Source organism: Tigriopus californicus, chromosome 2, assembly GCF_007210705.1.
Source record: "Tigriopus californicus strain San Diego chromosome 2, Tcal_SD_v2.1, whole genome shotgun sequence".
Classification (NCBI taxonomy): domain Eukaryota; kingdom Metazoa; phylum Arthropoda; class Copepoda; order Harpacticoida; family Harpacticidae; genus Tigriopus; species Tigriopus californicus.
In genome coordinates this window covers 10,529,977-10,554,972 of record NC_081441.1, presented here as the reverse complement: position 1 = coordinate 10,554,972, position 24,996 = coordinate 10,529,977, and the positions used below count along the sequence as shown (strand labels likewise).

General features: G+C 42.6%; 3 protein-coding genes across 3 annotated transcripts; 1 reads left to right on the top strand and 2 right to left on the bottom strand.

Annotated features, from left to right (window-relative positions):
* The first annotated feature begins 1,229 nt into the window (after positions 1-1,229).
* LOC131877192 (sucrase-isomaltase, intestinal-like) lies at positions 1,230-16,485 on the top strand. Its single transcript, XM_059222796.1, has 13 exons — positions 1,230-1,273; positions 1,344-1,471; positions 3,865-4,070; positions 5,319-5,436; positions 5,663-6,077; positions 6,174-6,357; positions 7,594-7,819; positions 9,859-10,235; positions 12,262-12,335; positions 14,246-14,457; positions 14,568-14,811; positions 15,935-16,137; positions 16,218-16,485. The coding sequence occupies exons 1-13, from the start codon at positions 1,261-1,263 to the stop codon at positions 16,461-16,463; spliced, it is 2,646 nt and encodes an 881-aa protein (XP_059078779.1). The 5' UTR covers positions 1,230-1,260; the 3' UTR covers positions 16,464-16,485.
* On the bottom strand, positions 10,237-12,192 carry LOC131877193 (uncharacterized). The gene is made up of 3 exons (XM_059222797.1): positions 11,987-12,192; positions 10,579-10,788; positions 10,237-10,505 (listed from the first exon to the last, which is right to left on the bottom strand). The coding sequence occupies exons 1-3, from the start codon at positions 12,091-12,093 to the stop codon at positions 10,289-10,291; spliced, it is 534 nt and encodes a 177-aa protein (XP_059078780.1). The 5' UTR covers positions 12,094-12,192; the 3' UTR covers positions 10,237-10,288.
* On the bottom strand, positions 16,482-23,405 carry LOC131877191 (GRB10-interacting GYF protein 2-like). The gene is made up of 5 exons (XM_059222795.1): positions 22,369-23,405; positions 19,640-21,765; positions 19,147-19,572; positions 17,753-18,598; positions 16,482-17,067 (listed from the first exon to the last, which is right to left on the bottom strand). Exons 1-5 carry the CDS (start codon positions 23,012-23,014, stop codon positions 16,738-16,740), a joined length of 4,374 nt encoding a protein of 1,457 aa, XP_059078778.1. The 5' UTR covers positions 23,015-23,405; the 3' UTR covers positions 16,482-16,737.
* Between the last annotated feature and the right edge of the window lie 1,591 nt (positions 23,406-24,996).

Here is a 24,996-nt window from a genome sequence, read left to right as displayed (position 1 = left end):
CTCTGAAATCTAAACAAAAGATAAACTTTGAACGTTTACGCTTGATACAGTTGACGTTAATCTCAAGGTTATTATGCTATGGATGTCCACTTTCTGAAGAAATAAAACATACATACATCAGTATCTTAGTTCGAAAAATGACAATATATTTGAGGATTAAACATGGTTTGAACCTAGATCTTATCTCTTCAATCATTGATTCTAACCTCGAATGGCCACTTGAAAGTCTCTAAAATGGGCCTTGGCAGCAAAAGCCAATCAATCCATCAGATGTGTCCAACAACACCTTTAGCGATGCCATCTAAGCCATGTGCAAAAACCATGCATTGTTTTACCGGGTGCGCCATATTATCGTCTACACTTGTTTGTGGCCTCAACAACCGCGCAATGAGAGGTCCAGCGATTTTTTTTAGACATTGCTTTCATGTGATCATTACCAACCATTTTAGAGCATGTTGCCGGCAAAAAATTTAAAAGCAGACAACACCACCTATTAAACATGGAAGAACTGCAAAAGAGAGATGTAGCCAAACTTGACAAAGGTGAGCCCGCTATCAAAATTGACAATAGTTTTGGTATCCACGGTTTATAGCATTAATAAGTTCCAGGCCGCCACCAGGGTATTTACAAGTCCAGGCCTATCTTGAACAAAGGTTGGGCTCCAGAGCATTCTGGTCGATATTGGTTTGGCCCCCGATGCAGCCCCAACCTGAATCCCCTGGATTTCAACGTTAAACTGAAGGCGCCAGTTGATGAGGCCTGGGCTGCCATGGACAATGGGTATTTTAAGAAGATTTTTGCCAAGTTTGTCCCTAGAATCAAGCTCTGCGTGACCGTGAAAGGCGCTGTATTTGAGAAATAAAATTCTACGATAAATGCCTTTCAACTTTAATTTTATGTCTTAAGCCCTCCCACTCATTACAAATGAGCTCTATTTCAGTAAGTCCATTACAATTAACACGTACCTAGAAGATAATATGGCGCACCCGGTAAAATTCAATGAGGCTTGCCTGTCACACTCAAAATATTGATGTACAAAATATTTTCGCGTCACTTCATTTGGCAAAAATTGATATTTTGCTTCTATCTAAAACATTCCTAACAGTTTATGAGGTGCTCGTTTTTTTCAACAATGATGCTTATCCAACTTGGTTATCACCACCATTCAATAGCCTATATTTGTATCATGTAATTAGCATCAACAAGATACGCGTCGAAAGCTCAAACATCAGTCTAGGGTCACAGGTCAGTCAAGACACAATGTGGACTACAGGTAAGAACGATTAACCAACCAATTTTCGACAATCCTTGTTGGCCTTTAAAGTCTCTATTCTCTTGTAAAGGCTTCTTTGCACTGATCTTGAGTACCTCTGTGGCCTTGGGTCAAAACCACGCTAATCGAATTGACTGCGAACCAGAAGGTAATGCGGATGAAAATCTGTGTTATGAGCGAGGATGTGTTTACAACGAGGTAAGAGTTCTCTCCGCATTTCTTAGCTTACTGAATTTCATAGTGTTAGTGAATGTCTTTAAAGAAAAATACCACAAGTTATATACTGATTCCAAGGTGAGTTTCATCTTGAGGTCTTTTTGTTTGCGGGTACTTTTGTCCTAAGGTTTCATTTTGTTGCAAGATAATTTTAGATGTTAGATTGGAATTCCCAACAGTTCAAAGAGAAATACTTCTGCATACTTTACGTTACATTATATTATATTCATATATTATCTGATCTCTGATATGCGAAAAAGATTAAACATTATTTTGATTTGTCAAGTAACAAAAGAAAATTGTCATGATAAATGACCAATATCAATGATAAGAAAGATGTATCTCACTTTCCATGGTGTGCCGCTCAATAGAACTTTTGTTTCATACCACGTGGTCAGGCAAAATTGAGACTGAAGTAAGATCGATTATCTCTTTTCCTAAAAGTTCATTTTTCATGTTCAAAAATGCTGCAATTGGCCACAAAGGATTAAAATTGTAGCCATCCACTTATTGTTCTAAAATTGCCCAATTGACCAACACCAGAGCTCAAAAGCTTCATAACTTTCGACCTAAGCTTTGCCATTTTTGAGCCCGTTTTGAATTAATCGGGGACGATTTGGATATCATTACGTAACAATTTTTAAAAAAAGCAAGCAAGACTAGTTCATGAATAAACCATTCCTGGTTGGGAATTTTGAGCATGCCTTCTTTCACAAGTTTGGTCTAATCGACTACGATGTATATCTAAAAGAAAAAGAAGTACTCGACAATATATGAATATTTCATGGACATTTAGCAACAATGACAAATTCAAATGTCGCCAACAGGTCAAACAAGTCCGAAGATGTTTGACAAGAAACATAATAGGAATGAGAGGGTTCTCGTTTTGAGAGAGATTAGAAAAGTTTGGATTGTATCGTACTCAAAAAGAGTCCAAAAGTTATTTTAGACTATTGAACTTAGTCCTATCTACGAGACCCTGAATACAGAAACACAAAAGGTTGAGTTCTTGTTATCAAATTCATTCAAATTGAATGGTTGTCAATTGTCCAAGGACTAATAAGTTTAAAAAAAAACAATGCTCAATAGCAAACCACTGATTTCAATAAATGACTTATGAACTGGCATTTCATGAATGGTAAGTATGAAGGTATTTGCTTTGGCTGACAACATGGTGGTTGATATGCTTCGCCGTTTAGCCGCTTGACCCTTTGACTAGCTGAAACAAAATACAAGACGAAAAAAACACGAACATTGCTTTTATTGAAATTTCTAGCGCACCATATAGAATTAGGCAATTAGTGCAAAACAATTCAGGCGTCGTAAACCAAGATATTTTGATTATGAAAATAAGCAGGTCGGCAAAAAAGATAAATATGCATACCTGCCAATTCATTTGCATTGTTGTGCAACTTTGCATTTTCAAGGTTTTAATGGTGATTTTTCCCTGCATAAAATTGAAAATTTCAAACTCTTTTATAGCAACCACTTATTTCCCAAGCTTACAAATTCGTTTTTTTTTATTTCTTGAACTTAATCAAGCAAATAATTCATTCCAAAACGAAAAATGATTTTTGCTCAATCGTTAATCACTAAGTCTTGAAAACTTTCAAAAAACAAAGTATTGGATAAATCCGTCTTTTGTTTCCAGTAGTGGCCAAAACATCAAGTAGAACTGAAAATCTTGCCCTTATCTCAGGCATGCTAAAAACTTATTAACTCAAAAAGCTGATCTATGCTGTCTACCGTCTGCGCAGTGTTGCTGCAAAATGTTACCATATTTCACTGGAATGCAAATACTTTTTGATCAAAGAATTTCAAAGTTTTTTGATCGGTTTGATTTACTGACATCAAAAACCGTCTTTATAAGTCTTGAGAGCATGGTTGAAAGTTAGTTATCAAAATTCTAAACACCGTGATTGGCTCCATCAAATAGAAGCATGCTCTCCTACCACTTACAAGCCCCTGAGAATTCCGGTTAGTTCGCACAATTACCGTAAGTTGTCCCTAACCCAAGTTGTCGCACACCTCCCCCTATCTAATGGATAATGGATTCGTCGCGAATGACGACCCTAAAACCCAGAATGGGCTCCTAATCACCTAAGAATGAGAGTGTTGTATTGCAATCATTTACATTTCAATTTTTCGCAATGAAGTGACACATTCATTCTCTCATGCTCCTTTATTGCTCGATTTGGTGCCATAACCCTCAGTTCATGAGTCATGAGAACTTTGGGCACCATCAACATCAACACAATGGGTTCCTCAATGGCAAACTCCATCATAAAACTCACAAACCTGCATACTTAACCAAATCATAAGATTATGAGGGAGCTTTGAAATCTATTAACAAAAAATGCAATTCCTTCCCAAAGGTATTCAATGAGCCTGGGGTTCCTTGGTGTTACTTTCCCGACAACTATGGATACAGCATGGTGGGTGAACCTCAGAACACCGCCAATGGATTGACGGTGGAGCTCTCTCGCAATTCTGGCCTTCAGTCACTCTATGGGAATGATTTTGATACCCTCGTGGTAACGGCGGAATTTCAGACCGATCAAAGGCTTCGAGTCAAGATTGTGTAAGTACTCGAAATACGAGCTCAAAAGCGTAGGGTAAAATAAAACTTTGATGACTTTTCATGATGTGAGTGTGCGATCCATGCAAGTTCTTCCATTTCATTGTGTATTAAACGGAATTTGAAAATAATGAGGGCCTCTTGGGCTGGTATAAAATCGACGGTTTGCTCATACAGTGGTGCAGTCATGTGGTTTTTCTTCCAATAGATAAGTTAAGACAGAGGACTTCTAGAGATGGGGCCTGTGAATGAAAGTAAAAAATTCTTATCTCCTAAATCGTTCACTTTATTCCAAATAAGCACTTCATACGACCACAAGATCTAGTTACATAAATGAACTTGGCCAAGTTTGAGCACATAGTTATGCACAGGGAACTCAGGAGATATGTCCAAAGTTATGTAGTAAACACCACAGAAACTTCGAATTTTCGGCCCGCTCTTGGTTGGTCAGCTACATAAGCTTTTGACAACATAATTTTAAAACCAACCACTTCACAATTAAATAATATAAAAATGATCCGCCTTTGATTGAAGAGATCTACGTCTTTTATTTCATTACTTAATTTTGAAAAGTGGCTCAGAGTCACTATGACCAAGAGGAGGCTGATTTGGCAGGAAGCTCGTTCACAGTCCAAATTTCTAGAAGTCCGTGGTTAAGATGAATCCTCTTCAAAGGCGCACATTTTCAACGGTGACTTTTGCTTGGAAGCCGTTTCGTCAAGAGACAAGAGATTTGTAACAATACTCAAGCCCTTCTTGTTGCTTCAAAAATATGTCAAGTTTTTGAAAACTGTCTAAAGTGAAATGTGCCTCAATTTGACACTTGCATTGTGTCAACTGAAACTTGACGGAAAACCTGAGACACTTCAACTTTTAGAGAACCATTCCTGATTCTCCCATAGCATGACAATTTAACCCTCGACATGAACTTGGAAAGATATATCTCATTGATTATTATTTCAGCTACGATTGTGCACTTTAGACATAATTTAAAGAGCGCAATGAAGAATGAAATATTTATTAATGTTTCTGAACAAAGTAATTTTTGTGAAAGAAATCCCCAACAATTGAAGATTAACTCATAAAATGATAATTTTACTCAATATTCCCAAAATATCTAATCCTCCGACGAATTACACGAGGAAAAAAGGGTTGCTCAAGAATTTTGGTGAAAAACTTTTCCAAGTCTGACTTAAACGATGCTACTTGATCATAATATGACAGTCCAAAAAAATGCCGATTTCATTTTAGCCCCAAGAACGTGAACCGCTACGAGGTGCCCATCTCCATCAATCCAGGATCCGGCCCAGCCAATAATCCGTTGTACGACGTGAAATTAGTTCAAGAAGTCAATGGCTTTGCGTTGAAGGTGAGACCTCCTTAACAATGACGTTTTTTTTTCGAACGAAAATGTAACCCAAAACCTCCTGATCTGCTCTCAAGAACAATTGATCTTGCGCCAAGATAGATCCCAATGACCCTTGAGAAGATACAAGTACCCTCTCAGACTGTTGTTCGCTAACGTTTCCTTATCTCCCAATCCTTGACCTTTTGAGAATCCGGAAATGAGATATCAACGTATGTATATATCTTAGGTGATCCGAAAGGCCACGGGAACCGTTCTCTTTGATACTGGCCTGCCTGGATTCGTCTACTCGGACCAGTTCATTCAGTTCGCTACCAAATTGCCCTCCTCCAATATTTATGGCTTGGGTGAGAACGAGCAACACTCTTATAAGCATGACTTGAATTGGAAGCAATGGATCGGTTTTGCTCGGGATCAACCCCCCAGTTATGATGCCAATATGTATGGCACACATCCCACGTACACGGTGTTGGAGAACGATGGGAATGCGCACAGTGTACTCATTCTGAACTCCAATGCCCAAGAGTGGAAGCTCACACCCAATCCTAATCTGATTTATCGAACGATCGGTGGGATCCTTGACCTTCATTTCTTCTTGGGTCCAAGTCCAGCTGAAACCAATCAACAGTACACTGAAGCGATTGGTAAGTCAACATTTGATGACTCGGCAATTGGGACCCTGCATTCTGCATGGTTATGTACTTTTTGAGCTCGGATTAACAGAATCTTGTTTTGGTTAGGGCGCTACGCTTTACCTCCATATTGGTCGTTGGGTTTCCATTTGTGTCGTTATGGTTATGATTCTTTGGACAACATGAAAGCTGCTGTGGATCGAACGGCTCAATATGGAATCCCTCATGATGCTCAATGGGGAGACATTGATATTATGGAACGGAGCCTGGATTTCACCGTCTCGCAAGATAGGTAATTGAGGTTGAAAATTTGAATATACCGGGTGAGCCATAATTACTTCTAGTCATTGGTGACAACCAGCACATCATTTTTTTCTCTGGCAACTTATCTTTTTTTAACGTGCCTTCCATCTCTGAAGCTAGGTTTCAGAATGTGAAAAAGTAATTGAAAGCTGAAATTACTGGAAGTATGTAGTTGATATTGATCTGCATGAGCTGTGCGTCGTAAAGGAGGTAAAACATAGTGCAGTAATTATGGCGCATCCGGTACTGTATTTGCAATGTTCCAATGGGGCAAAATTTTGAGAAGTACCTGAGCGTTATTTAAGAAAGTTCCTTTATTCATGGTGAGAACTAAAAATTGGGGGAGAATCACAATCGCATATTATGAATATTCAATGCAAATTGCCTATTTTCCCATTTTGTGGTTTTCTTTGCATATTTTGAGTGCTTTAGTAGACAACGCAGATTCAATAATTCACAAAACAGGTTAAAACACTTAAGAATGATATTGAATCATTTTGACATATCCATTGACAAACTTGCTTGAGTGTATTCATGATACTTGATGAAAATTTCATAAAATTGCCATTTTACTAGCGGATATATGTATATCATTAAGTCAAAATTAGGAAACTTAATTTTCCCTATCACAAAAGAGTGAATTTAACTAAGGGAGAACATGGGGCTGAGCTGTTTCTTACAATCGTCTCGTTGTTTCGCCCTAGCTCTCGGCACTTCTTCCCAGAAAATCAAAAGCACCTCCTTTTTGGCCTAATTCATTGTTTTTAGGTTGGTTATTTGTAGGTTGAAGGCATGAAGAATACAACATTTGTGGGCTTTTTCCTAACTAGTTATCTTTGCAATCGACAGATTCTAGTGGTTTCTATGGTTTGAGCATAAAAATCTTGGAAAATACTTTGAACTTAACAATCTGTGAGCCAAATGAGATTTTATCTGGTCTATGTAAATGTCGTTTTTACGGCAATGGCTTTAAATTACAGCGTGTCTTTTGTACAGAGCTACAATTCACATTTGATGTCAGTTGTTGATAAAATCTAATTGTAAAGGTGAAAATCAAAACAGAAAAAAAACTTCTTCTTAAAAGGCACATTTTTACCATCTCGTTAAATATTCCAAGATGTTTTGCAACTTTTTGTGCAACATTTTTGAAAAACTCTTGCACATATCCCCCATCTCTAGTGATAATTGATTATCCCTGTTTTACTTTGGATATCATGCTCGTCAGGTTTGGCGGACTTTCTGAATATGTGAACGAGTTGAAGACCAAAGGGATCAAATTTGTCACCATTTTGGACCCTTGTATCAGCATCGGTGAGACCAACTACCGACCTTTTGACTTGGGCAATGAAATGGATGTGTGGGTAAAAAAGTCCAATGGGCAGCCTGCAGTAGGCCGAGTTTGGCCAGAGGATGCCACCTATTTCGCCGATTATTCCAGCCCCAACGCTCGGGTAAGAAACATTTTCTTCGCTTTTGGGACATGTGGATTGTCATTTCAGTTGCCAAAGTGGGCGTGAACCCATCACTTGCTGAGCCTAATAATGGTTTTGAAATAGCTCTTGGGCCGATTAAATGGGGTATAAATAGTGTTTCGGGTCCAATCAATATATTGATTAAAGTGAAATTTCACTCTCGTTTTCCCCATAGTTGTCAAACCCAAAGCATTTTCTAGTACAAGCATTAGGGGCTTTGATAATAACTAGACCTAGGAACAAAGCTTAATACCTAAAACCTAGGGTTTTTATCCTTTCGTTTTTCGTCAAATTGGGGAAAAATTACCTAAATCGCTTCTACGGGGGAAAACATTTTTTCTGCTTTTTTTTGGCGCTTTTCTTAATGAATTAATATATAAGGATGGATTTGATTGTTGTGACTGTTAGGGGAATCGTTTTGTCACTAATTGCTCAAAAATGAGCATTAAAGATTGCAATCAATTCTAAAACTATATTTTGAGTTTATAAACTCAGCATCTTTTAATGAAAAAAGATTGGACTCTTGTTTGGCTGAGACTTACTTTTATTAAGCCGTCCAGTAAAACAAAGCGCATTATCATTTTGCAATTCTCGGAAAAGATACCGTAAGCGCTAACCAAAGAAAGACGGCGGTAAAAATATCTAAAAAGTAGATATTTGCTAGCAATGCCAATTTGGAGGAAAAGGAACACTTAAATCATATTTGAAATGCATCTTCTTTAAAGTTGCATTATTTTCAGTGACGTGGGCAACTCACCACCATCATTTAGAATCATTCAATCTACCACTTACTACTACTAATCTAATTTTTTTCCAAAGGCGGGATTCGAACCCACGCCCTCTGAGTAACCATGTCGTGCCTCTGTTGGGTACATTGGATCACTCAGCTACCATAGTTTCATTATAGTACTGAATGTACTTTTTTGACCAAACAATACTAGTGATGGGATCAAATCAAACTTCAATTTCAAGGTTGCCAGAAAACGTAGAAAGTGAAAGCATCTGCCCATTTCCTCGTAATGCAAAAAGTTAAGTTTTAGCAAAAAGCAGCCCTGGTTTGACGGAAGAAAAATCAGGGTTAGTTTTTGAGGCTAACCAACGGGTTTCAGACATTCCTCCAGTTATTTCATGGTCCATTGAAAATATAAATTGGTAGCCCTGGTCGCAAGCCGGATCCACCAACTCCAATTCGTTGGTGGATCAGATATGATATGAATTTAAAGCTAAATATGATCTAACATTCCCAGTAGCGGTAATGAAATCCTTAAAATAATAATCCATGTCTCATCCAGCAATAGGAAATAATTTTGATTTTGATAAATATTATTGCAATTATTAGATGATAAACCATTGTGATAATGACGAACAGCCTTCTTGAATATTAGAGACAAAGTAATATGCTCAGACTTGCCAATCGTTCGAAGACCGTAATATGAGGGAGATAATGGGCGACAAAATATCCTATTTTTTTCTACTTTTGGGGTAATGCAGAATGTTTGGAATCGCCATATAGCAACACTTCCTCCAATTATTTGGGACAACTTTCAGGTCCTTTTAAGAATAATCATCATTATGTTGTCGAATATGTTTAGCCATACACTTTTTGTATATCGACTTTTCACGAAACTTGCCCTTTTGTTAGAAGGGTTTGACTTCTATTTTGCCCAATTTCAATAGCTTAAGGAGAATTATCAAGACACAAAACCATACCCATCGGTGGATAGATCAGTTTTCAACATTGAAAATGGGATTGCTAACATTTGGCCTCGTCATTCCATTTCGCTTGCACCTAAGATGTAACTGTAAAACCCACATTGGATGGAGGATCCAATCATGATTCTCAAACAGTGCGTGACAAGGCACAATAGACCCCAATGTCACGAACCGGGTTCTCAATTTAAGAATCCTCTGGAATGGAACACTTCTTCCTACCGTTGGTTTAATGCCATTCATGGTCTCGCTCACTAAAGGTGCTTCTCAACCACACACACTCAAGTTTCTCCGTTGTCTTCATTCAGGAATGGTGGATGACCATGATTCGTGAATTCCACGACATCTTGGCTTTCGATGCCCTTTGGATCGACATGAATGAACCCGCCAATTTCATCACCGGTGACGAAACCGACGGTGGATGTGTTGATAACAACATCAATTATCCCCCGTACAAACCGCATGCGGTTGGCGACGAATTGTCAGACAAGACCATTTGCATGGACACGGTCCAAGAAGCGGGTTCTCATTACGATACGCATAACATGTATGGCTATTTCGAATCCGAACCCACCTGGAGTGGAGTTCGATCCATCACTAATGAACGTGGTTGGATCTTATCTCGATCAACTTTCATAGGATCCGGTAATTGGGCGGCTCATTGGTTAGGCGACAATTTCAGCAAGTAAGTTATTTCTGTTTATTGTGTTTCCCTTGGAAGTTGTTTTTTGAGTGTTATCATTTGGCTGCTTGAGCCAGAGGATGATCCAAGATGGTCTGAATCTCAGATTTGTTCTCCTCAACTTTCTGACACATGACTTGCACTTCGGCGAGCAGATCGGTGACGTCGTGCTTCAAGGGCTTAAAAACGTCATTGTCAAGCTTATCATGCTCATCCAAGTACCTTTGGGTACAATGAGCAGCCAGATCATCTTTGGGTGTTCCACTTGGTCTCCTGAAATTCTCCAATTACTCTCACTTATTTGGTTCCAAGAGGTCATCTCAACGAGCGAGCAGAGCAGTCTTACCAAGCGTTTTGAATGGCCAACTCCTTGCAATCCTCCTCAATTTGGTCGAGTTTTTCGAGCTTACTACTCAAGTTCCATTCATCAAATCTGTCCTGAAAGGCCTCACCAATGGCCTGGTCAATATCGGCCATGAGCTGTTTATGGAGTTGGGACACAAAATTCTTATCCTTTCGAATGGCCTCGGGAAGTACAGATGAGAAATCGCTTCTTCTGCAAGATGGCAATCATTAAGCGTGACGAATGGCTTTGGAGCGCCTCTCTGTTCGGTTCCCTTATGGGTTGGATTGCTTTTTAACATGCGAAAGTAACAGCTAAGGGTGGTTAGTCACACCAGCCATCAATGTCAAGAGCTCTGACCATATTTTAGAATAAAACCTCGAATATTCTAGCTCTGGATCAAACCACGATGATTAATTTCTTTGGTGCATAAGTCCTATCCTCTTTACCCGACGAATCTGGATTTGTTATACATTTCATTATCAGTTAATGGTTGAAGATTCTCCGGTAACGCATTCTTTCAATCATTTCCCTAAGTAAATTTGGGTGCATCTATGCCATCTAATTTGGTCGATATCAGTTCTGAGTCTTGGTCTTCAATTTTATTTGCTTTGCAATCAATTACGTTTCATAAATACTTGGCTCAGGTCTGGTTAGCAAAAGCGGTTGTTTTCCACTGCATGCGTGTAAAATGAAGAAATTGAGGGCCAAAAATATCTCCTTTTTTTTGAAATGCAGATTATTATTAGATCAATTAAAATCGAATAACGTGCCAGTCAGATTGGTCGGGCGATCAATGGACCGCATTTTCCTCATTCAAAGGTCAAGTGTTTATTTCCCCTTGATGAGAATTGGTGGACGGTTCCTTTTGAGTCAGCTTGAGTGGAAGGATGGAAGAAAGAACTTCCTTTCTAGCGCACGAAAAAGTTTACAAATAAGAGATGGGATATACGTGGTTTGTCATCCTTGACTTAGCTCTCAAACTCTCAAACAATGCTTAAAGTACACGCAAATCTAAACCGAGTCATGTTCTCGGGCATTCGCAATATCTCCAATTCACATTATGACTAGGTTGCTTGCCACCAATCAGTTGACACGCCAATGCTTGATGTAGGATTCAGAAATTAAGTTCAATGGTGTTTATCATCGTGTCAGGTTAGGTTCAATTCAGTTTAAGAAAGTAGGACGGCCAGTTAATTGGTGGAGGATAACGTTTACAATTTCCCTTGATGTGATGCATTCAAGAATCGTTTGTGATAACCATAAAGATAAACTAATTCAGCCATGTCTTCAAACGTCACGTTGAAGGACACACAAGTCTAAGCTAACGAAATATCTAAAAGGGAGTAGGTGGTCTACCTACATACAAAAAGCAGATGGGTTAGTGAACGATGGTAAAATTGTATCTCACCTCTGGTCTTGAAGTTTTCGCCATTTCTGCTTGGACTTTTCCTGGCACTGTTGCAAAAGTGCATATCGCACGGATTTTCCAGTATTCTTATGGGCTTGCTCTTCCATGATTATGATTCAAGGATGGTTGTAAAATGATTCAGTATTTGCAAAATTGCAACCTTCAAATTATTTTTGAATGTTGGGGCCGCCAGAAGCAGGGTGGCCAGAATCTTGGTAATACACCACGTTGGGCTTTTTAAATCGTTTCAAACCGTTCTGTTGTTTCTTTTATAGTTGGGACAATCTGTATTACTCCATTATTGGGATGCTTCAGTTCAATCGATTTGGAATGCCTCATGTGGGAGCAGGTAATTGCACTCGATCTGTTAAAATATTTTGGACCTTGGTTAAGCCAAGAAAGAACCACTGAAAAATGGTTGGTTATGCTAGGGTAGAGAATTAACATCTTGGAAACCCGAGAAAGAAAGCATTGTTTTTCCCGTCAAATGAGACAGATCGCAGTTTGGTACAAGAACATATATTAGTTTTCAACTTGATCAAATGATTTTGTCAAGAAGCACTTCCTCTCTAAGTGGTCTAATATACCCGATAGAGGCATAAGACGGTTCGCCAAAAGACGTGGGTTTGAATCTCGCCTTGAGTGGTCTAATGTACACAAAAGAAGCAAGACATAGTTCCCCTGAGGCCGTGGGTTCAAATCCTACCTTTGGATACAAATATCTTTTAAGAATCAAGCCCAGAAGGAATGACTTGGCCATCTCCTTTTGAGCAATTACCAGAGGAGAGCTAACTCATTCAATTTGATGTGGCATATCTTCCGACATCGTCATTTGATTGAGTTTGAAATTGGAAAACCTGGGAACAATCTCATTTGATGACAAACATAATCAAGCTGTTTACTTCATTGAACCTAATGCCTTGTCTAGGTTTGGACAAAAAAGCTGGAAGGGTAGCAGGGCATAGTAAGGGACTCTTGCATTTTAACCTTTGTTTTGTTGGTGTCAAGCCAAATAACATTCATGCTAATGATATGCAATAGATCACTCTAAGATATTCCATGGTTGATGCGAATTGCCAAAAAGTCCAAAAAGATTAATAATTCAAGTTTCTGTGGGGTTTTATGACGCCAGGTTTACAGTATGTACCAGGATTTCTTCATAGAAAACGGAAAATTGCGAGGTAAAATCTTATTAGAATTTTCAATCATGAAACCCAAAAGCCTGGTCGTCCATATTCCTGTTGTTCATAGTTAAGAACGCCAAGAAATCTGACACCGCAATCAAAATGATATGGTAGATACACACATTATCTTTGAAATTCTAAATTTCGAGAAAAGAATGGATTGTTTTCATTAAATTTTGATAAGATCCTTACGGATTCAAAACTCAGATAATGAAATAAAATAATAAAAAATAAAGAAGCTGAAAATAGATCTCCCTCCTCCCTGTACTGGGCCAGCCTGAACTCAAGTCTTTTACAAAGGGCTCGAGTCCAGACTGGTTATCACTTTTTTAATTTATTTTCTTCAGCAAACAAATCTAAGCCCCTCATGAAATGACCATGTACATACAGAAAGATGATTGCATTGGCTTGATTTAGTGGAGCAATACCAAATGGTTTTGTTTTGTTTTACCAGACTCTAGCAATGGTCTTTTGTAGGATTCGACGAGTGTTCCGAAATGTTGACATATCAAGTGACTTGCGCAAGTCCTAAGAACAACTAAATGATCCATCACTATGGAAGACAAGTTGTTCTGATAATTTAAAAAGGTCACAGAATGCAAGGCTGTAATTTTCAAACCAGATAGAAAACAGTTTTCTTTTCAATTGCGGTTTTCGATGTTTGATTCATGAGGTTTTTGTATCGATTTCGTGACATATATCTGTGTATGTGCAACACAAAGGGAAAAAAATGTTACGCAATAATATCGCTAACAAAAAATGATAGATAAATACATTTCCTATGGCTGGAAATATCCTCCTTGTTTTTTGTCAAACTTTCATCATACATCATCCAAACGAAAGGAAATCATCAACGGAAAAGGAAGATTAAGTTAATTGGTTCCTTTGTCATCGTTCTTTCATAAAGAAATAGCAACAAATCCTTATGTTCAGCATCCGGGTATATGTTTTTTGAAAGCCAGTCAATGTTTAGCAAAGTCATAGTATATAGATCATTGATGATGGAGTGTTAAGATTAAAATAATTCAACCTTAGTTCCAAAAGCCGAGAGTATCTCATTTTGTTTCATTTGTAGATATTTGTGGATTTATTGACGACACCAATGAAGAGCTTTGCGCCCGATGGATGGAATTGGGGGCCTTTTATCCATTTTCGCGGAATCACAATGGTTACGGCTACACAGATCAAGATCCGGGATACTTCGGAGACTTTGTGGGTCAACTCTCAGCTCGAGTGTTGAAATTTCGCTATCGCTTTTTGCCTCATTTATACACCTTGTTCTATCAGGTTCGTACTTTAAAATTTAGATTGAATTTGTTACTTTCTAATTCTGAACCATAATAAATAACGTTGACCTCTTGATCATCAGAGACTAATTTTTCCCACTTCAAACATAGCACAACACTGAAGGCAACACTGTGGCTCGGGCTTTATGGGATGAGTTTCCCGCGGATTCGGCCACGTGGGATTTGGACCGACAGTTCTTATGGGGCTCCTCTTTCATGGTATCGCCAGTGGTGGATCAAGGGGCGGTCACCAAAGACATCTATTTCCCCGATGCTCGGTGGTATGACATCTCCGACTACACAACCAAGGGCAGCGTGTCCGAAGTATCCACCCGCGGGGGATATGAAACCGTCGGTTAGTGGTGGTTATTCGTTTGACGTCGCATGATGTGTGAGGATTCGACAAAGATGTGAACCAGTGTAACATGGAGGGCCATGTTATGATTGATAGTTATCATTTAGAATGGCTTCTTCAAACAAAACTGACCCCTGGTTACAAAGGCAAAGGATGTGAAATTTCAGTTTGATTGAATTACGTCCTCTCAAAGCTCACTAGACAACTCTACATATAAAATGAATAAGTTAGCCCTGTTCTGGTTTTTGATTACATTTGGCATGTTCTACGTTTTAGACGGGCATAACTTTTGACCTTGTTCGATCAAGGTGAATATTGGAATAGGTAATTGTAGAGAACCACAGACCGTCTCATTTGAAGGAAAACGCAACCAACATGTTCACTTGGTTCCAAAATGTTGATTCGCAACCCTGGCATCCCCGTCTTTACTGATAAACGTTATTCTCCACCGATTAGTTGGCGGTGCTCATTTTTAAATTTATGGCAAAATGTTAAAAGGTTTAGATAGAGACTTAGACTGTAAGGGTTTTTAATATCGTGCTAGGTTAGGTTGGGTTAGGTTAGGTAAGGTTAGATTAGGTTTGATTAGGTCAGGTTAAGATTTAAAAAAGTAGCACCGCCAACTAATCGGTGAAGAATAACGTTTACCGTCTTTACTTAACTGGTTCATAACTAGGCTAGGGATTAGTAAACATGATGTTCCGGTCATAGAGATTGATCATTTTACCAAATCCATATCTCGAGCTTTCCATGGCCCAAGTTCAATTCAGACTAGGGGCAAGAAGAAAGCAAAAAAGGTTTAAAATGTTACTCGAAGTTGACTCTTCAACTCATGTTGGTTGCCCCCGTGAAGAATGATAACTAATTCAATTGCATTCAATTGCTTGATATTACTTTCCAGATAGGTCCACCTTAAATTGCCCTCTTTTCTATTGTTGTTAACAAAATCTTGAATGGGAACCAAAAGGCCCATGAAGATAACGGAAAATAAGCCAATATTTCTCAATCGAATGTACTAACATGGCTCGTGTTTCGATTGATACTGAAAACGTTTAAAAATCAATATCCCTTTACATTCTGAGAGACACTCTTCTAATAACTTAACTAATCTTTTTTCATCCAGATAGTCCATTGGACAAAATTCCAATTCATGTTCGCGGAGGTGCGGTTTTCCCGCTTCAACTTGAAGCCATAAACACTCAATTGAGTCGACAAAACCCGTGGCAGCTCCTGGTGGCCTTAGACGATAGCGAAATGGCCTCTGGGCAACTCTTCATGGACGATGGGATCTCGCAAGATACGATTCAAAACGGCAATTATTTCCTGGTAAACAAGCCACCCTCTGATCTCCTAGACCATCACATTTTTGGCCCTTCATTTCCTACCAATCTCTTTTTTCATTCCAGGCCAGTTTCACGGTTGAGAACGGCCAATTGAGTTCTGAGGTCGTGACGGATAGCTTCTCCCTATCAGGTGAGAACCTGTCGGAGGTGGATGTTATGGGATTAAAATCATCGAATATTGATAGTGTCCTAGTCAACGGACAACCCGCCACTAGCTTCACTTTCGGCCAAGGTCGCCTCAACATCGACTTGTCCGGCTTGGATGTCAAAATTGGCGAGGCCGTCGAGATTACCTGGTCATCAATTTGAATAAATGACGCCATGGAATCCATATCAAGCAGGATGTGCTTTTAATTTCTTTTGATGGTGTTTTTAAGTTTCGAAACCGAGCTCGGGCTATTATCACTAGGGACTCTGGACTGGAGAGACAAGAATTCTTCAAAAATGAATCTTCTTCCGTCATGGAGTCCCTTGGGGCGCCAAAATATGGGGGCCATGAATATAGATCAATTTTGGGTAATTTCCCCGGGCTCACTCTCTTTCCACTTGGATGTTTCATTTGATTGTCGTCACCCTGGCCTTCTTATTTGGGGGAATCCAGTTCGCCAGCATTAATACGGTTACTCTGGACACTGAAGCCCAAGAGATGACTGGCATCGGTGGCCTTGCCCTTCTCACGCTTGCCCCTATTCTTGTTCTTGCCCCTGGCTCCACCTCCCGCTCCACCCACCGGGATGAACTCATCGTCATTGGGATTGATGGCCGTGGCCGGAGTCAGGAGCTCTTCCTCCAGAAGAGCACGATTGTTGTTCTTTAAGGCATTCTTGTGACGAGAGCGACGCTCCAGGTACTCTTGGGCAAAGCCTTTGGCCTGTTTGCCCTCACCAATGTAGCTCTTGACGTAGTCATTCACCTGGAAATCAGGGTGAATAGATACAATCACATTAGTTTGGTCAAATAATGAAAGCAAGCACGAGTTGAGGTGGACAAGTTTCTTTCCTTATTGGAACAGAAAGTGTTCGAAAATGGAGTAAAAAGAGTCGAGCACGGATGTTGAAAATTTGCTTTGTTTTCGTTGTCGTGGACTTCTTCTTTTACTATTACTTTTTCTGCCTCTGTCTCGAGATATGGCATACATCTAAGAATTAGAAGTTGACGGATTTGGCTACTTGCATTGAAGAACATGTCAAAGTCCTCAAATATGGAAGCTCAAAAAGCGGATCAATATTTTCCCACGCATTTGACTTCAATTGCTAATAGGTTTGTTTCAACTATGTCTTCAGGACTTTTTCATGACACGGACAGGTAAACGCAAAGAATCATTCTTATCTTATCAGAAAAAAAAGTCATTCGTCCGTCAAAAAGGTGGAAATCAGTCAAAAATCAATGTAGCAGACTATTTTTCACGTGTAAGAATAGGGCAAATTTATGATTTTGCTTTTTAGCACTTGGATAGAAAGTAAAAAAATATTGATCCAGTGATGGTTTTTGAGACTGATGGTTTGGCTTTAATCATTAGCCAAATGAACGCGTTGAGGGGTGGTTATGGAAACTCAGTTAATTAGTGATTAAAAGCGATGTTCGGTTACTATTCTCACCTCATAAGGGCTTTCGATGTCATTGAGGAAGGCCATAAAAGTCGGGATATCGAGATTGGTATTGAACTGCTCCAAAGCCGAGAGACACCAACCCTCGAAGGCGTTGCCTTTGGCATTATTGGCCTTTCCGGCCTTATTCTTTCCACCTTTCTTGGATGCCTGCGGCTGATTCGCGGATTGCGAGCTCGTGGTGGGTGGAAGCTGCGACTGCGCTTGGGCACCTTGCTTTTGATTGGACCGCGCGGAGGAAGGCGGCACATCCTCCCAGAATCCCCCTCCATTATTGTTGTGACCTCTGGCTGATTGTGATTGATGGGGCGGGGCTTGAGCCGGACCACCACTCGTTCCAGCCTTGTGGGCCCAACTTAGATTGGCGGCCGCCTTGCCCCACACCGAGGCTGCGGACAAGCTCATCTCCTGTCTTGACTTCCTCTCCAATTTGAGGTGCTCTTGCCGTTCTCGCTCGATGCGGGCTTCTTCCTCTTGGATCTCGGCCAGTGACTTGACGGGTCCTTGGTTTGGAGCCCCATCGCCCGTGAAACTGGGCCCATTGGCGGACGTGGAGGCCCAACTCGGTCGATTGGCTTGCTGGCGTCGACGCATTTCTTCCTCTTCCCGCATTTGCTGCTCCCGAATGACCCGCATTTGCTCCTCTCTGAGCATTTGTTGTTCACGCTCGCGTTTTTCCTCCAGTTTCTGGATCTCCATCAGACTCATCTTGCTTTGAGCCTCCTCTTGATTCTTCTTGGCCCATGGAGCCAATTTGGCTTGATGTGAGGTCTGCTGAGCGGCGAGGAACTCTTGTCTCTGAAGCTCTTCCATCTTCAGGTGTTCCCTTTGCTCCTCCTGGAATGATAACAAAAGTAACCGTTTGACGTTCAGTAATGTCTAATTTTTCCCTGATCATGTAATGATGCATTAAGCACCACCTTCGGGAAGAATTGGTGAGAAAGAAGAGTTGTAATATCAATGATTTAAAATTAAAATATCATAAAAAAAAGAATATATCGTTTAAAATGCGCACTTTGCAAATATCATAGAATAGAATAATATTATAGCACATATAATTTGGACCAAAATTCCACATCAACCCTTTATTCAGGGGCTAGTCAGATTCTTCAACAAAAATTCAATGGTGGATCAACTGTAATCTAAATTGCAAACTTAACAAATCTATAAGTCTTTCATCTTGACCTGCTAAGGATCCCCATTTCCAGTAGCGGCGAGGAAGTCCACAAAATTAAAAAATAAAAAAAGCAAAATGATTTTCAAAACGGTGAAGCTAAAAAATGAAAAAAAAGTTATAGCTGAACTACATAAACTCACTAACCCCTGCGTACAATCACACAACTTGCAAACACTATCTTCAATCAGCATTACGGCATCATCATTACCTGAAGCTTTTTGAGCGCCTCCTTCTGCTGAGCCTTGGCCTCCTCGTTCAACTCCTGCTCTTTGGCCACCGTCATGGGCTCATCCGGTCGGACGGTTCCCTGCATGCCCGGGATGTAGCGGTTCTCCGCCGCTTGCTCGGCGGCCCGCTTGGCCTCCTTCTGGCGGCGCTTCTCCTCGGCCTTCCGGCTCTTCTTGTCCTTCTTCTCGTTGGAGCGGGGCTTGACGAAGTCTTCGGCCGACACCTCGTTATCAATCGGAATGTCGGGTGGGGGGGCCACTTTGTCACTTCGGAGGTGTGGTACTGAATGAATTTTGGTGTGTGGTGCTTTTGGCTCATCGGGAGCATAATCCTCGGATGATCCGTCCTCGACGTCCTCCTCTTTTGGATTGTAGTCCTCTTGGTTGTTGTCCTCCCAAACACTGGTCTAAAATTGTGAAAGTCGGAATTAGGCATTAGTGCAACACAAACGTATCAACTATTGAGTCGTTCACCTTAGTTTCTGGAGGGAATTGCTCCGATGTCGTGGGTGTTTCCCAGATGGAACGCCCTCCAGCTCCCCCTTCCAAATCCCCGCTACTCGGAGTCCGTTGGGCATTGAGCCCGCCAAAGCTGGACAATCTCTGATGTTGGTCATGGTGCTGCTGTTGACGGTCGTGATGGCCTTCAAAGCTGGATTGATTGCCTTTCTCACTCTGAAGTTGGCTCAAGAGCGACTGGATGGCATCGTAGCTACTACCATTCGACGAGGAAGGCGGTCTTTGAACGGATTCCGGCCCAGGCGAGGTAGAGGCGATGACTGAGGTGGGGACTTGGTGTTGATTGTGGAAGAGGGTGTGGGACGAGCTGGAATTACTCAGACTCGGACCAAAGCCCGTGTGCTCGGGAGATTCATGCTGAGCTCGCTGCTGTTGTTGTTGTTGTTGTTGTTGAATATGGAGCTTTAACGGGTCCATAGGCATGTCTGCGGGCGTGTTGGGGTGTTGTTGTTGTTGTTGATGGCGATGATGGGCATCAGGATGGAGGAGAGATCCTCCCCCCAGAGTGGGATGCGGCCCGTTCTGCGAGAACAAAAGGTTGTTGAAGAGTTGCTGAGGATCTTGCAATCTGGCCGCCTGTTGAGACGGTGCAGATTGTTGTTGTTGTTGTTGTTGTTGTTGTTGTTGTTGTTGTTGTTGCTGTTGTTGTTGTTGGTGATGAAGTTGCTGTTGCAAAGCCAAGAGTTGTTGCTGTCTCTGCTGCAAGAGTTGTTGCTCTTGTTGACGGCGTAGGTGTTCCAGGATCATAGCTTCTTCTTGGATTTTCTGTGCGTCAATTGGACCAGGTTGAACGGTGACACTGAACGGGTTGCCTCTGAAGATTCGGGTCATATCCTTCAAGGACAGAAACTGATGGTCGCAAGTCCGACGAATCATTAGGTCATTGGGGAAGTAGCCCAGGCTATTCCATTCCAGCATGTCCGAAGTGGCAAAGGGGCCCTGGGTCTGTCTTTGAGGATCCAAATAGATCCATTGAACGTTGTCGGATCGAAGGCCTTCGTCTTCAACGGCAGGAGCCTGATATTGTGATGTTGGAACCTGTTGATATTGGGGGTGTGGCGGTTGATGATGGGGTGGCTGCTGTGGTGGTTGCTGAAGGTGGGATTGATGGAGCTGAGGACTGTGTTGAGATGTGGTCCGTTCCGATTTCGAGGTCTGAAGCTGTAGACTCAAGTGATCGAGGTCATCATCGTCCACGAGCTTACTCACCAGATGGCCGGCATCCAGGTGGGATCCAGGCTCTTCACTGGTCTGATCGCGATGATCATGGTTATCCGGCAAGCTCGGTGGACGCGGAGCTTGTGATTGGGGTGGCTGCTGCTCCAAATCCGGAATGTCTTCTGAATGAACCTCTTCATCAGCCCCTGGTCCAGTGGATCGATCCGACGACGACTGTTTCTCTTGGGCCTCACTGGGTGTGGGATCCTTGGAGGCTGAACTGGCCGAGCTGGGCCCATCCCGCCCATTCACGTCGGGCAAATCATCCGGGTCGATTTCCACCTCGACCACGTTTTCCTCGTCATCAGCCCAATCTAATGGACCCTCTTCTTCCCCCGAGTCGCCGCCATTGATCCGCAAGGCTTGGAATTTTCCCGACGCGTCAAACGTGCCCCCTTTGCCCGTGCCACTCTCCTCACTGGCCCATTCGGGTAGGTTCTCAGATTCGTTTCTATAGCGCCGTTGGCCTAACCCGGAGCCATGATGGCCGCCACGACCGCCACGACCCACTCGACTGAATCCATCACTGCCTGAAGGTGGGTCTTTCCAACGGGGATTTCCGCCGGGCGGGACCGATCCGTTCACATGGTCGTTGAATCGTCCGCGAGCGAAAGCCTCCTCGCCGCCCGAGCGCTCGCGCCACGTGGGTCCCGTGTTCCAACGGCGGGCGGCATTGTTGGAATTGGAGGCGGCGCTCCGCCATCCTCCGCTCTCCCCGTCGTCCTCGCCGGTTTTTCGCCAATCATCGTACGGAGCTCGGGAGTAGTTCTTACGGGTGGCCAAAGTGGGATCCTCCGCACCCCCGGGACCGGGTCGATCGAACCAGCCGCCTCGGTCGCTGAGTGAACGATCAAAGCCTCGACCTACAAGGAACAAAGGGTATTTCAGATCCAAATCGAGCCAACTGTATTGACGAGCTTTTTGAGTGTCTGGCTGGATAGCGCGGATGGGCGCCATGAAAAACCAAGTGACGTGGATATCGGTCGTATGAGCTCTATGTCTCGTATTTAATGGGTCGGACAATGAGCGGGCTAATTCATGATATCGTATCATACTATCTGGCCGAGGCTATGACTCCAATGGATTGAAATGGCATGGACATCACGGTTTTCTGGGCATGACATGAGTCACATAAAAAATCCATCACCCGTCATTTTCGTCCAACAAACCAAGTGAACCCCATAAATCTATAACCGCCATGTATTTCTGAGACTTGACTAGCGGGCCTTTATTCTGCGGCTGGGTTGGGACACGGCGAGCACGGAATTCGGAAAAATGGACCTCGGAAGGGCAGTGGCATTTTATCTAAAGAAAGCTAAATCAGTCCGAAGGATCTAAGGACGGGAGTGATGCCGTCAGGGCTTCATTCAATGGACATAGTCAACTACCTTAGGTTGGAAACGAAAGTTTGGCCGCATAGCACCCGACTAGGTCAACAGTCAGGCCCAGGGGTGGGGGTGACTCACCTCGGCCCCGTGTGGCGGGTCCTAAGCCCAGAAATTCCTCGTCCTCATTGACACTCCGATGGCGTTCAAAGCCCCGCCCGCGACCCACGACGCTGCCGGGCGGTCCAGTCCCGCGTAGACCGCGGAGTCCCGCGCCGGCCCCGCCGCCCCGGCTCAAAGCCGCCCCCTCGAGCGGCAAATCCTTGCGGTAGATCCGCAAACTGGTGTCGGAATTCACGCCCTTCTGCCAGGCCCGCTGTTCCTCCTCGGACATGGAGGCCTGGAGATTTAACGGAGGGGCCGGGATCTTGTTCCAGAGCTTCATTTCGACCAGTGGATCGTCGTCGGGCAAGGCCACGCCCAACCGCATTCGATCCCGATCCTTGAGCATGTACTCGTCGAACAAAGCCAACATCTCTTCCCGCCCATAGCGAAACTCGGCCAACTTGAAACTGGCCACCCGCCCCCCGGTCCCCGGGGCCACCCCGGGGCCCGAGCTGTGCGGCCAATGGGACGCGGGGGCGGACGTGGGGTGAAGCATGGACCCATCCCACGGGCCCCGCGAGCCCGTGGCGGCGGCTGAACCCGCCTGATGGCTGCCATTGGCCTCGTGGAACGTGTCACGGAGCCACTGAGGACCGAATTGAAGACCTCCCGTTTCCGTCATGCTCGATGGATCGATGGATGAATGGCTCGATCGGCCTCAAAGGCGGCAGATCCGGGCCAAAATCGATACTGGGCCCCGGAAGAACGCCCAATCAAATACGGCTAGCTAATCCAACGGCTAGCGATCCAATCCCAGGGGCAACCCACGGCGGCTCGAATCTCGTCCAGCCAGATAGAGTTGGGGAATCACGGCCAGTCCAGGCGTGGCGTCTAGTAGGATGGGTGGGTAATCCAGTCCGCTGCGGGTTCTCAATCTTGGGAACAAGCCTGGAGTGAGTGAGTCAATCTCAAATATGGCAGAGCCAACACAATCCCAGAAGAGGAACAAGACAGAAGAACCGAATAGCGAATAGTGCACAGGGAAGAGTGAAGACTCGATGGGAATGGGTGTCTGTCTGTCTGACGGTCGGTGTGTTCAGAGCTACGTCTGATCAGAGTATCCGTGTATGTATGTGTATGATCTGGTAGGACGAGTAGGACCGAGGGACCGAGGTACGAAGGCACGGAGGCACGCAGGGGGGGAGCGTTGCCCTGGGCCTTTTTCTGCGCCGCGGATAAAAGGTCAGATTAGAGACCTATAGCGATCAGAGAAACATCCCCGTGGACCGAAAAGGCCCATGATTTTCCCCGACCCATGAATCTCTATGACTCAATGGGCACCTTGATTTCCCATTAAAATTTCATGGACTGGTTTGACATCCAGTTCAGACATCTGGTTCTTCCCTAAAATGTATTTTTGGTTAATAGTTCACATCCTTAGTTTAGGTCTGGCCCAGGGATTGTGTGGGGAAAGTTGAAATGTGGTAGCCGACCTTGGCTCAAAAAATTACGCATTGCCAGTTTAAGGGTTGAAACTCCCAAAACTTTCAGGAAAAAGCACCCAGTGCCAGTCATATTTCTTCAGCTGGTGCATGAAGTTGACGGTTGTGTGACGCACAGGCTTTCATGTTCCCAAATGGCCCGATTTTAAATTTGTGTTTCACTGACTGGGCTCATAAAAGGCCAGGCTTGGCCTGTGTTCAAAACTGATCAGACTGTGGCCCTGACATTTTGTGGGGTGCATTCAGTCCCAGGCCCAATCACGCTGATGACAGTTGATAATGTCAACTTAAACTGAAGGATGGATGGATGGGATGCTCCATAAGCCTTCAATAGCACAAAGACAAGCAGGAGGATATTTTGCTCCTTCAATTTTGACTTGGTTGATCATTAGGAATTCAAATGATTAATCAAACGAGCAACCAGAGGAAGAAATTGTCAACAAAATTATAAATGTCCCCTGCCACTTTAATTTAAAAGTTTTTCATTTCCAATAGCTAGTTACTGTACAACCATGAACCCTTGCATCCAGCCCCAAAAAAGAATAAGGGCTTCCATGCTCAAAGTCTATGCCAGACAAGGTATTTGTTTCTTTTTCGCTTAATATATCAACAATAAAATTGCCATGAATCTGCATCCAATATAAGACGCCAAAAGCCAAAATTTGTTCCAAGATTGGGACTTCACATGACCAATGTCAAAGAAATTAATTCAACAACCTGGAAAATTCGAATCAGTTTAACAGATCTATCTCAAAATTATGCTAGGAAAACTCGGTTCAAACTTCAGAGTCGTAACCTAGACCTATTTCTGAATAATCTAACAACAGATATTTCAACTCTATTATTGCAAAAAGTTCACTACAAAAAAGAGCAATAAGAAGACCAATACAGTGGGGTAGAAAACTAAATTCTGTCAAAATGAAAGTTCAATGGAAAAGTCAATTATTTCACATGTGAAATTGTCATTTGTATGATACTCTCTAGCAACTATCTAGTTCATCAATGGCGGTTTAGTTGAAATCATGGTGAAGACATCCCGATTCTGATTATTTGTTTACTTATCATATAGATCTCTATGTCCAATACACACCTCAATCTATTGGCATCACTGAATGTGCCATCGAATGGGTATCTTAGGTTACGCCAAGATTGCCACGACCGT

Excerpts from the sequence above, each read along its gene's own strand:
- LOC131877193 (XM_059222797.1), bottom strand. The coding sequence starts at position 12,093 with ATGGAAGAGCAAGCCCATAAGAATACTGGAAAATCCGTGCGATATGCA. Across the intron at positions 10,789-11,986 it reads CGAAAACTTCAAGACCAGAG|AAGAAGCGATTTCTCATCTG; the intron begins GTGAGATACAAT and ends GCCATCTTGCAG. Across the intron at positions 10,506-10,578 it reads TTGGCCATTCAAAACGCTTG|GAGACCAAGTGGAACACCCA; the intron begins GTAAGACTGCTC and ends GGAGAATTTCAG.
- LOC131877192 (XM_059222796.1), top strand. Across the intron at positions 7,820-9,858 it reads ATTCCAGCCCCAACGCTCGG|GAATGGTGGATGACCATGAT; the intron begins GTAAGAAACATT and ends GTCTTCATTCAG. Across the intron at positions 12,336-14,245 it reads AATGCCTCATGTGGGAGCAG|ATATTTGTGGATTTATTGAC; the intron begins GTAATTGCACTC and ends TTTCATTTGTAG.
- LOC131877191 (XM_059222795.1), bottom strand. The coding sequence starts at position 23,014 with ATGACGGAAACGGGAGGTCTTCAATTCGGTCCTCAGTGGCTCCGTGAC. Across the intron at positions 21,766-22,368 it reads ACCCGCCACACGGGGCCGAG|GTCGAGGCTTTGATCGTTCA; the intron begins GTGAGTCACCCC and ends TGTTCCTTGTAG. Across the intron at positions 18,599-19,146 it reads AGGCGCTCAAAAAGCTTCAG|GAGGAGCAAAGGGAACACCT; the intron begins GTAATGATGATG and ends TTATCATTCCAG.